The following is a 14,603-nucleotide window of genomic DNA, read 5'->3' as shown; positions in this document are numbered from 1 at the left end:
GGGAGATTCTGTCACACTAAAGAAAGAACTGTGTATAAACAGTGTATTTGGGACTAAATGATCGTGCTTCTAAATGTTTGGTAAATTTTCCATTTATTGTTTTGTAATTAGTTTGGTTATAAAAAGTTTGAGTGAAATAATAATAATAGATCAGTATTTCCTCATTGTTGGTTGTGTTATGCAAATTGAGTCTGAATTGCACTTAAAAAGAGTGCACTTGTTTGGCTCCACCTCATTTTTATGTGTCGTCTTCATTGTTACAGTGTCTGGAGAATTACTGGAAGAATCTTCTATAGCTTTAAAGTAAATATTTAAAGTTAAATAATTTCATGAGTATAATAAGGAGTATAATTTAGTAAAGGGCAGAAACTGTCATTTTTCATTACAGTCCATTAAGTCATTAGGGCTTTGTAAAAGTGCCTCATAACACTGCAGACATGATTAATAGGGTGAACTTGCATAAACTGCTTGAGAGAACGTTGGCATGCGTGATACCGCGGTAAAATTTAATCCATCATCATCACTCACCCAAAACTTCATCCCCCCGTCATCGTATTTACATCTGATGAGCTCTTCTGCCCTCTGTCTGCTGTGATGTACTGCAGCGTAAAATCACAAAAACACAGAAAACTATTTTACTCTTTTAAATAGTCAATTTCAAGCACATTATTATACACCGTCTACTACTATATTTTTGTACAGAAATCTAATATTTTACATTTTCAGCGTCTATTTTGATTTTAACATGTTTTGTCAATGTTCAGTTTCAGATGATTTCCTTTTTCAACGAAACATTTAGTGAACCACTGATCTAAACACTAGTGTTCATCTTTCCAGGCAGGATTGTTTGTTAAACATATTTTGATAAATGAAACATTAGAAATGACACTTTGCTACAATGTAAAGTAGTGAGCGTACAGCTTGGATAATGGTGTAAATTTGCTGTCCCCTCAAAATAACTCAACACACAGCCATTAATGTCTAAACCGCTGGCAACAAAAGTGAGTACACCCCTAAGTGAAAATGGCCAAATTGGGCCCAAAGTGTCAATATTTTGTGTGGCCACCATTATTTTCCAGCACTGCCTTAACCCTCTTGGGCATGGAGTTCACGGAGCTGGTGGATGTTAGAAACCTTGTGCAATCACATCATTAATAGCCCCTGTGATGCACATCAGAATTTGTTTGTGCAAAGGAGGGAAATGGAAGTATGTTAAAGACACTTAAATATTGACCTTCCCCAGTATTGTCGCACTGTAGGAATAGTGGTTTCATCAAGGGAAGTTTGTAAAGTGCTTTGTGTTGCACATTTCTTGCACACAGCAGGTTTAAGAAAGAAGAGATAGAACAGTAATGGCCGGTGCCCAGTAGAGCTTTAGGTAGCAACGCCCCTGCTGCTGCTATTTATTGCACAGAATGAAACAAGACGTTTCCTATGAACTTGTAAGGACACTACGATCATCTCTCATTAAACCTCCTCTCAGTGTTTCTGAGTACACACACTGAATGCAGAAGAAAACAGTGAAGAAATGTGGACTTGTGTGTTTCTAGTTTGTGTGACGGGTAAGAAAGCGTTTGATTTTCATTCATGTGTTGAATTGAGCTGAACTCACATCTGTTATTGAGTGATTGAGTGAATAAACAGCGCTCTTGGCCACTTCACGTATCATCACACAACACAGTGAACGCAAGACTAAACTCTGCAGACACAACGTTTATTCTGCCTGATTGTAAATACTGTATTAGTAACAGTAAGTAAGTAAGTCTGAACTGGAATTTGTTATTTATTTAAATATATGTGAGTAAACTAGTCTTTCATAAGCTAAATAACATGAAATATACATGAAAAACATTTTTTTTAACTGAAGCTTGTGTGAAATGCAGTAGACGTCACAAACAGACTGTGAGTTTCTTTGTGAAGTCACACTGAAGTGAATTCATGTATTTGTTCGGTTTGTCTGTACGGGTGTGTAAACGTTAGTCAGTATGAAAGTGGTTTATTCTGCTCGCTGGTGCACGAGATCAAGTCTGAGGGTGTCTTTTAGGAAGTGGTATGCACTTGTGTGTGTGTGCATGTGTGTGTGTGTGTGTGTGTGTGTGCTGTGTGTGTTTGGGAAGGGGAACTCGGTTTCATCGCATGTCCAGAAATAAACTTCATACCGAGAACAAACGTGTGTGAAAGATCCGAGTGAATGTTTAACAGGATGATTTTCTCTCTTCCGTTTGCTTTGATCTTGTTTGTGTTGCGTGGTAAGTGAAAATAACTCTTTTAATAATAATTATAATTTTGTGTCGGACTGAATTTGTTTTTATTTGTTCTGCAGGTGTGTTTGGTGTTGATGCAGATGAAGTGAAGTCAGTGATGGAGGGAGATTCTGTCACTCTTCACACTCATCTCACTCACATACAGACACAAGATCACATACTGTGGATGTTTGGACCTCAAGAGAAACGTATAGCTGAGATCCATAAGAGAAGCATTGATATGTTTGACAGTAATGAGATATTTGGAGACAGACTGAAGTTAGACAGTCAGACTGGATCTCTCAGCATCACAAACATCATCATCACAGACTCTGGACTTTACAAACTACACATCATCAGTGACAGAGGAACTTCATTCAAGAGATTCAGTGTTACTGTCTATGGTGAGTTTAATATCACTATCACACAGTTCATACTGATTCAATCGTGATAGAATTACAACTATTCTCCTATAAGATTATCATTCATTGACCTTTTTGGAGCACGGTGACATAGAGTTTTATAAGACATACAGTGTAATGTGTTAAATAATTGTGATATCTCAGATATACTGTATATTAACATGTAAGAAGATTTAGCCATAGTGAAAACTGCATGATTTTTATTGTGATGTTTCCAGCTCGTCTGCCTGTTCCTGTCATCACCAGAGACTCTTCTCAATGTTCTTCATCATCAGAAAGATCTTCAGTGTCAACATGTGTGTTGTTGTGTTCAGTGATGAATGTGACACGTGTGAGTCTCTCCTGGTACAAAGGAAAGAGTTTATTGTCCAGCATCAGTGTGTCTGATCTCAACATCAGACTCTCTCTACCTCTGGAGGTGGAATATCAGGACACAAACACATACAGATGTGTGGTGAACAATCCCATCACAAACCACACACAACATCTACACATCACTGAGATCTGTCGGCCGTGTTCAGGTATGGGAGCACATGGTTGTTACATCATGGTTGGGTGTGTCGTGGTTGTGTCACTTATTAAATACATGTTTTATTTATATTTTAGACTCCGCACAAGTACCTTCATTTCTTTATCCAGTGTTTCTTCTATCGTTTGTGGTCTTTACCATCTGTGCTATATTGTGTTGTCTATACAGCAAAAACCAAACAGGCGTTAAAAGTAAGTATGTCTTTCAACTCATCCAGCACATAAATACACAAATTGAACTACAGATATAACACACACATGTGCTTTCAGATGAAACGGGTGAGAAGGACATGTCAGAATACACAGAGGTCATCTACAGACTTCACACGAGAGATCCGTCACAGGTCACTGAATAAACATCACACACATTCATGATAATAGACTTCCTGCTCATATTAGAGAAAACTAAGCACTTTCTGTTTCAGTTTGTATTCATTTGTATGAAATAAATGTGTATTTCTGTGTTGGATAGAAATCACATCAGCGTATGGACAGACCCGTGAGATCTGTGACGTATCAACACACAACACAATGAAACTCAAGATGCAAACACACAGGATCCATTCTCGAAATATTAGTAACATGGAATATTAATGTGGTTAAACTGATCGATGATGCATGTTTGAAGATCTGAACTCTAGTGTTATCTCTTTTAAAGTATGAAGAGTTTCACTAGATCTCTCTTCGTCAGGAAATGAATGAATCTGTACTCAAAATATCTCTGTTGTCAGTTAACCTTGTTCAGTTCGTCCTTTGTCAGTTTGGTTAAGATCTGAACTAAATAAATGTGGTTTGTTCTGCTCTGCTTGGCCGAGACTGTGTGAAAGTGTGTGTGTCTTTGTGTTGTGTGTGGAAAATGTGGTTTCATCTCACATGCGCGAGTCAACTTCCTAATGAGAACAAAAGTGAGAGAGAGATGAGAGGAAAGCTCAGATAAATTAATTGACAAGAGTTTATGATAAAAAAACAATAAATGTTTTTCAGCATGATTTTCTCTTTTTTGCTCCTGTTTGTGCTGCATGGTGAGTGAAGAAATGACTTTTATTAGTAAAAACATGATGTTTATTTAAACAGTATTTATTATTACACTGAAAAAAACAAATAGGATTTACTTTGTTTTGTGGCAAGTTTTTGCACACAGTTTTTATTAAAGTAAATTTGCTATTAGTTGTTGTTTTTTCAGTGTATACTATCATTATTTCATTCTGTTTAAGCGCATTTTTACTGATAAATGTGTGTTGTCTATTTAATAATAAAAATGAGGTACATTTTATATCTTTCAATGTAAGAAAGTAAAAACATTTGATCGTCAGATATGAAATATCATGTTTTAAACTGCACTTGATTTTTAATAACAGTCTCCATTGAACGTTGTCATTTGAGTTTGGATTCATTGGATCAATTTTTATTTTTGTATCTGTGTTTCAGGTGTGTTTGGTGTTGAACCAGAAGAAGTGAAGTCGGTGTCAGTGATGGAGGGAGATTCTGTCATTTTACACACTGATCTTACTGAACTACAGAGACACGATTACATAGTGTGGATGTTTGGACCTCAAGGGACTCGTATAGCTGAGATGTATAAGAATCGCATTGATACGTATGACAGTAATGACAGTAATGACACATTTGGAGACAGACTGAAGCTGGACAGTCAGACTGAATCTGTTACCATCACAAACATCAGACTCACAGACTCTGGACTTTATCAACTACAGATCCGCAGTGACAGAGGAACTTCATACAAGAGATATAACGTCACTGTCTTTGGTGAGTTTAACGTCACTCACACGGTTTATTCTGATTTATTCGTTTTGAAAGGTTTAAGATTATTTTCATTCACCATTTTTTAAACAAAACATTGTGTTATATAATGTGTGATTATATTTGTGAGGACATATATGTGTTAACATCACCCTCTTTTTTTATGACCACAGACACTAAATCTGTTTATATCATCACACCCTCTGATTTACTACATCTCTGACAGATTGTTATAATTTGTGTTAACAGTCACAGATTTTTCATGTATTTTTATAAATACGGTCAAAAAACGTAAAATTACGAGAAAACGGGAAAACATGTAATTTTACAGGAAAAAAATATTTTACAGTTTATTTCTGGCGCCCCAGCTGCCGGAAAATTTCTTTTTTTTACAGGATTTTTGTTTGTACGGTCAAAAATGTAACAATTACACAAAATTTTCAAGAAAACGTGTCATTTTACAGGGAAAAAGTGTTATTTTATGGTTTATTTCTGGCACCCACAGGATTTATTTTACAGTGCAGAAATAACTTCTGCCATATAAATTCTTATTATATTTCGTAGTGTTTGCAAATTATGGGAAAAAATGCAGCATACTGATATATACTGTACAGAGTGGTAAAGACACGAGAAATATCGCTTTATCCATAGTAAAAAGTTCAACTATAAACTATGCATTCATGTTTTTCAGCTCGTCTGCCTGTTCCTGTCATCATCAGAAACAAAACCATCACAAACCACACTCAACATCTCAACATCACTGAGATCTGCGAGTCATGTTCAGGTATGTTGATGTATATAACTGCAGTGACTTTTATTTTGCTTCACTAGTGTATAGTGTTGTATTTCTTCTCAGACCACACCCCCTGTTGCAGTTTAACTGAAACTGTGAGCCGATTGGTCATCTCTGCTGTGGTGGGCGTGGCTGCTCTGACTGTACTGCTTTATGAACTGAGTTAAACAGGAGGAGAAGAGGACACCAGGAGGCGATAGTGAATTGAAAATCTTCTTACACAGTACAGACATAAAGCTTTTTTCAGTGCTTTTGTATGTTGTTGTGTAATTTGTGACACACAGGAATTAGTTGAACATCAAAACTGATCTGTCATTATTAAGAAAGATCTGATAGCATGACGAGTATATTTACGCAATAAAGTCGGTCTCACACATCTACAGCTATATTGAATCTCATTATGACGCTGAAGAGCTTCTGATCTGCACTCTTAAAAAAAAGGTGCTTCAAAGGTTTCTTCGATTCCATAAAGAACCTTTAACATCTGAAGAACCTTTCTGTGTCATAAAAGGTTCTTCGTGGTGAAAAAAGGTTCTTCAGATTATAAAAAAGGTAAGAAATAGATGGTTCTTTAAGGAACCTTCGACTGAATGATTCTTTGTGGAATAAAAAATAGATGGCATCGCTGTGAAGAACGTTTTAAGCATCTTTATTTTTAAGCGTGTGAGGTCAGGTTTCCACCTACTGGTGTTGTGCAGTGCTTTATAAAGAAGAGTACATTGTCTGTGATTTAAAGCCTCGTCTAATCTAAATGTACAGGAGTGAATCACATTGAGAGGAGCGTTATCCACCATGAGATCACTTTAGCATGGCCATCTGTTGTAAGCAGTCAATTGCAGATGCTTTTAACCAGTAACTGGAACAATGGCCTATAAAAATCCTGGTTTAAGAGCTTTGCTGAGGATCAGTTATAAATCATGAGGGTTTAAGAACTGACATTGTTGAACAGCAGTAGTTTGTGTCTGTGTGAAGTGTGTTTTTGATTGTGTGTTCATGCGAGCGCACACGGGTCATTTCTTCTGAAAACCACAAATGAACGTTTTGAAGAGAACACAAGGGTGTGAAAGATGAACACAAAACATCAATGTGCTTCATAAACCCATTTTCTCTCGATGTGCAAACAGGTGTCAGAATGATTTTTTATCATGTGTGCGTGACAAAGTGGAATTATAAATATGTTTGGATCTGTTATTATTGAGAGAGATCTGATAACATGAAGATGATATTTAAGCAATAGTGTGAATGAAGTGTGTCTCATGGTGACATCATGATGCTGAAGAGCTTCTGATCTGAGGTCAGGTGTTCACCTGGTTGGTGTTTCTTATGTGGTGCTGGAACAGAAACAGCAGATCATCTGTAATTTATAGCTTCTAGTCAAAGGGGAAGTGCACATCGAGAGGAACATTATTCACCCTTAACAAACTTTATCATGTGCTTCTGTTGTAAACACCCATTAGCAGGTGCTTTGAACCCAAGCCATTTATAGTCACAGCAAAAAGCCCTGGAGAAACCCTGTGTCAAGAGGTTTGTTGATGGGTTCACTATACTGATGCATGACGTTTCTCTTCTTGTGTGGCATTCAGAACTGAGATCATTGCTCCTCCGGAATATAAAAAAAAAACAGCCTTGTGTTATCAAACAGACAAAGGCAAATGAAGCCTAGATCTGATTAAACGAACGTTGACAGGTGTCACCTGCTTGTTCAGCTTCAGGTGGACTTTGTACGTGTGCCCTTAATCTTTATTTATGTCATTTGAATGTGGAAAAACTGATGTTTGGTTTGCTGTCAAGAGAACACAGGTTGCACGCATGCTTCAATGGTCTGTTGAACCCCATTATGTTTGTAAACTGCAGCTGTTGCTGAGAGACTGAAGAAATTCTCAAGGGGGACTTTTATTTTATTACAATATACCAGTTACCAAAGGTATACTGATGGTAAAAAAAGTTGTGGAAATTCAAGTGGGCACTAAAATATAATAAACCATGGGAGGTTAAAAGTAAATTCTGTCAACCAGAGCTCACCTTCATGTCGCTTCAAACTTGTTTTACCTATTTGCGTTCCACTTTCTTTTTTTTTCTGTTCCACTTTTCACAGCAGATTGAAAGGGCTTTGTATTTGTAGAAACAACAGGTGAATAAATAAAAGTGTCATTTTTTAGGTGAGCTTTGTATGGGATGTGGTTATATAAATTTCTTTATTCTGATGAACACAGAGAAAGATATTTGGAAGAATGCTTGTAACCAGACATATTTTGCCCCCCATTGACTATCATAGTAGGAAAAAATACTTATTTTTGTTCTGATGAACACAGAGAAAGATATTTGGAAGAATGCTTGTAACCAGACATATTTTGCCCCCCATTGACTACCATAGTAGGAAAAAATACTTATTTTTGTTCTGATGAACACAGAGAAAGATATTTGGAAGAATGCTTGTAACCAGACATATTTTGCCCCCCATTGACTCCCATAGTAGGAAAAAATACTTATTTTTGTTCTGATGAACACAGAGAAAGATATTTGGAAGAATGCTTGTAACCAGACATATTTTGCCCCCCATTGACTCCCATAGTAGGAAAAAATACTTATTTTTGTTCTGATGAACACAGAGAAAGATATTTGGAAGAATGCTTGTAACCAGACATATTTTGCCCCCCATTGACTCCCATAGTAGGAAAAAATACTTATTTTTGTTCTGATGAACACAGAGAAAGATATTTGGAAGAATGCTTGTAACCAGACATATTTTGCCCCCCATTGACTCCCATAGTAGGAAAAAATACTTATTTTTGTTCTGATGAACACAGAGAAAGATATTTGGAAGAATGCTTGTAACCAGACATATTTTGCCCCCCATTGACTCCCATAGTAGGAAAAAATACTTATTTTTGTTCTGATGAACACAGAGAAAGATATTTGGAAGAATGCTTGTAACCAGACATATTTTGCCCCCCATTGACTCCCATAGTAGGAAAAAATACTTATTTTTGTTCTGATGAACACAGAGAAAGATATTTGGAAGAATGCTTATAACCAGACATATTTTGCCCCCCATTGACTACCATAGTAGGAAATTGTTAAATGGCAGTCAAAAGTGCCCCAGAACTGTTTGCTGTCCTACATTCTTCAAAATATCTTCTTTTGTGTTCAACAGAACAAAAAATTACAAAGAATTTTTTCCTACTATGGGAGTCAATGGGGGGCAAGATCTGTTTGGTTACAAGCATTCTTCCAAATATCTTTCTCTGTGTTCATCAGAACAAAGAAATTTATACAGATTTGGAGCAACTCGAAGGAGAGTAAATGATGACAGAATTTTCATTTTTGGGTGAGATATCCCTTTAAAGTGCATCTGTTAGGTTTACAAACTAAAGCATTTATTGGTTTGTTTGTAAATTTGGCATCTTAACATTTAACATAATAACATTGACTGTTATTAAAGAGGCGTTATTACTGTTATTACGCCTCTATTTAATTTTTTGCCAAAAAATCTTGCAGTCGTTTTGGTTTTCTTATCATGCCGATTTATGTATAAGTGTTTGTGTTTCTAAGAAGTTGGGTTTTAAATAGTTATAAGATGTTCTAAAAAGTGGGTGTGTCAACATCATTGATTTGATTGAGTCGTTATGGGCTCAAGCACTCCTCGCCTATACCTCCTCCCCCCTTGACCGTGTCGGTTTTGATAAAAGAGTTTTTGATAACAATAATAGAGCACGCTGTTGCCTTAGTCAGAGAACTTCATCAAACCCATGCGACCAGAACACACAAGTATCGTGTGCAGCAACGCACAAAAAGTCACCAATAACCATCTGAACCCCCTTGGGAGATTTTGGAAAAACAGGTTATTACCACGAGCATTCAATTCAAAAGAAAAATAGGCAAAACACTTGATTTCAATTTCATTTTCTTTATTGCTTATTTTTGTTTCGCATTAGTGCAGACCACCCCAAGACCTCTTGTCTTTGTGTTTTAAAGCCACAGATGGAACACGGTTGGAGGTATGCACTGTGACCCACACACATGCTCTGAATGAGACGTGCTGTGGTCGTCTTGTGTATGTAGGTCAGTTCAGCGCACAGAGCGTGTTGTATTGATGTGGTGTAAGGCCGCTTCTATTGTTGAATGTGTGTTATAGGTATGCAGAAGGTATTATGCATTCGCTGGGTTCAGTATGTGGGCGAAGATATGTCTGTTTACTTCATAGCGCTAAACCACACGGCCTACACGGTTACAATACCATTAGTGTAATCTACAGTAAACATCACAACAGTCAGTGAATAATGCACATTAAACAAACAATGTGTTTAGTCCTGCTGTAGTGTCCAGTCTTTTTTTGTGTGTTCTTTCTATTAGAAATCGCACGCTAGCATATTATGCATTTGTTTATTTCTGACCTAAACAAACAGCATGGTTTGATGATAACCATTAGCAGCCTTTAATACTGCCAAGAAATCTTTAATTGGTCTCATTAAATCGTTTAGTCTTGTGAATTTAATGCGCTCTTGTTTTTCTCGTTTTCTCACGTCATGCTTGTTTGGGCTGTTTGTTTTTAAGGTCATGCTCTCGTGTTTTTCTGTACCTCGTGTTTTTTAACCTCATGGTTTTCCCACAAATGAGAACTGAGACTGAATTGACAAAGTTAAAAGAATAAACGCTTCAGTTTGCATTCAGAGACAGCGCAGACATTCATTCTGTCAGAGAATGAGGGGGTTTCTTAAGACAGTGGCCGTGAGAATATCATTCACAGTCTGGCAGCTGTGGTCACTAGTGTACGAAAAAGTGCATATTACTATAGAGATTAACTGTGATCCAACAAACATGAGTTTCAACATGAGTCTAAATAAATAAAATTTGCTTTTGTTTCGATTCTTTAAATGACAGTATCGCACAGGAATTTCATAATAAACATGTTTGGGTTCAGACAGGATTTTGTCTAGACGGTCTAATAAGAGGCCTTTCAGCACCTATTTATAGCACTGGTAAGAAGAACTTGCGGTTTCATTTTTATTTATTTTCTTTTTAATTCGTACATATAATTGAATCTTAAAGATATTCGTGTAACATTTGGATTTGGTTATAGATGTTTTGTTGGTTGCATTTTTTTGTATTCAAACGTTTGTGTAGGGTTACAAAGTTGAAACAGGAAGTTCTGGACCAGCGTTGCTTACGTTTCTGAAGTGGTCTATAGTATAGACTCTTTTTTTTTAGTATATTTAAGGCGTCTTTATGGCGACATATTTGAGTCCTGGAAGTTTTTGAAGTTTATAACATGTAGGAGCAGGTGATGTGTGGTCTGTGGGAGTCAGAGGTTAAGAATGTTCAGGGACTTTCAGCCAAACAGTCATGCAGATGATGTGCATTAACAACAAATGATCTAATCATGACTAAACAAGATATCTCATACCAAACCAATGATGAGGGGTTTGATTTTCTTCATTTACTCTACTTGTATTACCTAGTTTATATGTGAATGGTTTATCATTTTTATGACCATATTTGTACTTTTTTGGTAAAACAAAGGGTTGTTTGTTAGCTACAGTCTGTATATGTCAGCCCTGTGTGTTTATGGTTGTAAAGAATTATAATCAGACTTTCAATAGACACAAAGAGACGTTGTGTGAATTCTACATACACCAGCAAGCTTATTTATGGTTTTGAATGAATGAATGTGAATACAAGCAGGTTGAACACAATGAAGACAAGCTAGACAGGGCTTCAACATATACATTAAAATCTATTTCCAAAAAAACAACAGATGCAGTGATATATTTAACTAGAACTCATAGAAGAGGGCCCAATGAAAGCGTAGCATCTCCCTCCCAAGTCACACCCACATTACACCCACTGCACTGAAGACGCACTTTGTGTAACATTGTATTGAAGAACCGAATCTCTTCGTCTTTAATTTTCTTTCCCCACGAAAACAGGAATTTATAGTCGTCATCCACAGTCTGTCAAACACCACAAACCATTTATTTGTGTTTTTCTGGCGCTTTTTGTTGATCTTTCTCGGACAGTTTTTTTTTCTTGTCGATCTTTAGTTTGAAGAAGTGAAAACTAATGCCAAAGTTTCGCTTACGAAACTTTTTTTAGTTTTGGACGTGATCCTCAAAACAACCAGATTACACCATGTGGAGCAGAAACGTTTCGATTGACGTTTGGAAAATATGATCTGTACATCGGTTTTATGCGCTCTGTGCTTATGGCTTGCACGTGGTAAGTAGTTTATTTTTATTCAAATTAATTAACAAAATCATTGACTCTTGTTGAACTTAAAATAATAGTCTACTTTTTTGTACTGAAGCCGTCGAAATTGGTTTAATGGCTGTGAATGCGCTTTGACTTTCGGCTGTATAAAGTATAAAAAGAGCTTGCGATAAATATTTGAGTAGTCTCCCTGATAGCACACATACATCTGGCTTACGTCTATTTGACGTCTGCATTTACATATGCAAGACATCTACAATACATCGTTTGCTCATCTGCAATATGTCTCGGAGATGTCTGCTGTCAGACGTCATATAGACATAGAAGATGTCTGTAAGATGTTTATGATTTAGAATGGATGTACAACAGCTCTTTCTAAGATGTTTAGCAGATGTTTTTAAGCAGCAGATCTCCAGATCTTTAGCAGACGTATTACAGACGTTCAGACGTCTCCGAGACGTATTGCAGATGAGCAAACTTGCAGATGTAAATGCAGACGTCAAATAGACGTAAACCAGATGGAGAGTGCTATCTGGGGTGAAGGATGTTCATCGGCTGTGAAAGCAATGCATGAAGATGAATGGACGTTCAGGTGACCGGTCGAAGCGCCAGATTTGAAGATAAACCGCGAACACATCGTGGCGCCTTTTCTTGTCCGTTTATTAGAGTGAAAGTGCAAAGTAAATCCCCCAACAATAACTAAACTGCTGAAGAGATACTGTTACTAAAATAACACACGTGCATTATACCCAACTGTATATATGTGTCTATATTAGTTTACTTATAAATATGTGTCTATTTATTTATACATGTGTTAGTGAGTGAGTGAGATGTGTCAGCTTTGACCTTTTTTGTGTTTCAGGTGTGTTTGGTGCTGATGCAGATGAAGCGACGTCAGTGTCAGTGATGGAGGGAGATTCTGTCACTCTACACACTCGTCTCACTCACATACAGAGAGACATACAGATACTCTGGACTTTTCAACTAACCACTCGTTTGGCCGAAATCATTAAAAGGGAACAGATGAGCATTTTCTTTGTTAGTAAGGATGGGATATTTAGAGATCATCTACAGATGAACAATCAGACTGGATCTCTCATCATCACAAACATCACAACTGAACACTCTGGACTTTATCAACTACAGATCAGCAGGGACACAACAATCTCATACATTAGTTTTGAAATGATTGTACATGGTGAGGATTTTTCGAGTATAATAAAAGAATGTGTAGAAATAATATTTCTTTCTATATAGTGTCTGTAAATTAAGATTATTTTGCTATTTTAATTTTCAGCTCGTCTGCCTGTTCCTGTCATCATCAGAAACTCTTCTCAATGTTCTTCAGCATCAGAAAAATGTGTGTTGTTGTGTTCAGTGATGAATGTGTCACATGTGAGTCTCTCCTGGTACAAAGGAAAGAGTTTATTGTCCAGCATCAGTGTGTCTGATCTCAACATCAGACTCTCTCTACCTCTGGAGGTGGAATATCAGGACACAAACACATACAGATGTGTCATCAACAATCACATCACAAACCACACACAACATCTACACATCACTGATGTCTGTGAGTCGTGTTCAGGTAAGACAGCAGTAAAATGAGTTCCTGGTGTTTACCTTCGTCATACAATATCATGATTGAACTTAATTTTTGAATTTGTTCATTACAGCACTCGTGCAGAATCCTCATTTGGTGGGAATCACAGTTTTTCTGGTAATGCTGGTTGTGGCGACGGCAGCTGTGGGAAGCACCCGCAAGGTCCTCCTGCCCAAGAAGGCCCGCCTGGCTCATCTTAAGTTTGACAATGAACATAACAATGATTCAGAAAAGGCTTTGGCGAAAGTGCTGGCACTGCTGTGAGACCAAAATGGACTCCTGTGTTTGGAGGGAGAGAAATGCTGACTATGCATTTCTGAGCGACAGCCAAGAACCCTTAAAGATTGACAGAGGAGTGGACTAAATGTATCCGGACACACGTGCAAACCTGGTGACCAACTATCAGAAATGTCTGACCTCTGTGCTTGCCAACAAGGGTTTCTCCACAAAGTACAAAGTTATGTTTTGCTCGGGGATCAAATACTTATTTCACTGACTGAAATGCAAATCAATTTATAACCTTTATATAACATTTTTCCCCCTGATTTTTTTTAATATTCTGTGTCTATCAGTTAAAATAAACCCACCATAAAAATGATAGACCCTTAATTTAAAGAAATGAAAAGGTAAGCAGGCAAAATCAGCAGGGGATCAAATAATTATTTCCCTCACTGTATATATATATATAAAACATAATTTGTGAACTTGGAAAAGCATAAGAAACAAAAGGCAAGTACTGCCCCCTAGTGGTAAACGTTAAAATATATTAATAGAAATTTTGTACAAAATGGCATGCTTTATCTGTCTGGTCTCTTGGCTTTAGTCTGAATGTGTAATGTCTATACAGCTCTACAAAGGCAAACACTAAATTGTGTTAACAACGAACACAGTTTATATTTTTCTCACACTGACTCCTAGCAAAGCTGAGCCAAACCAATGTAATGACTCAGGAATGAGTGTGAACTTGTTTTGTTTCATGTGTCTTGTCTCATGTGTCTTTACAGAAAGCTGATGACCACACAGTGTACTCAAGTGTTGCTTTGAGTTGA

The 14,603-nt window shown here is 37.0% G+C and overlaps 2 protein-coding genes across 3 annotated transcripts; both read left to right on the top strand.

The window, feature by feature from the left end:
- Positions 1-1,389: 1,389 nt before the first annotated feature.
- On the top strand, positions 1,390-6,114 carry LOC130548489 (natural killer cell receptor 2B4-like). Of its 2 annotated transcripts, none has more exons than XM_057325296.1 (9): positions 1,390-1,562; positions 2,324-2,647; positions 2,884-3,186; positions 3,272-3,385; positions 3,464-3,537; positions 3,666-4,215; positions 4,622-4,960; positions 5,646-5,738; positions 5,811-6,114. In XM_057325296.1, exons 1-6 carry the CDS (start codon positions 1,529-1,531, stop codon positions 3,726-3,728), a joined length of 912 nt encoding a protein of 303 aa, XP_057181279.1. In that variant the 5' UTR covers positions 1,390-1,528; the 3' UTR covers positions 3,729-4,215; positions 4,622-4,960; positions 5,646-5,738; positions 5,811-6,114. The 2 variants fall into 2 exon arrangements, with proteins under 2 accessions (XP_057181279.1, XP_057181277.1); XM_057325294.1 differs by lacking the exon at positions 1,390-1,562 and adding an exon at positions 2,116-2,249.
- Positions 6,115-10,381: 4,267 nt separating this feature from the next.
- On the top strand, positions 10,382-14,603 carry LOC130548522 (uncharacterized). The gene is made up of 5 exons (XM_057325361.1): positions 10,382-11,963; positions 12,817-13,152; positions 13,252-13,539; positions 13,628-13,716; positions 14,559-14,603. The coding sequence occupies exons 1-5, from the start codon at positions 11,915-11,917 to the stop codon at positions 14,601-14,603; spliced, it is 807 nt and encodes a 268-aa protein (XP_057181344.1). The 5' UTR covers positions 10,382-11,914.

The sequence above is a fragment of the Triplophysa rosa genome, linkage group LG25, assembly GCF_024868665.1.
Source record: "Triplophysa rosa linkage group LG25, Trosa_1v2, whole genome shotgun sequence".
NCBI classification, from domain to species: Eukaryota; Metazoa; Chordata; class Actinopteri; order Cypriniformes; family Nemacheilidae; genus Triplophysa; species Triplophysa rosa.
Note: the sequence above shows the minus strand (reverse complement) of the source record. Positions and strands in the feature narration are given on the sequence as shown.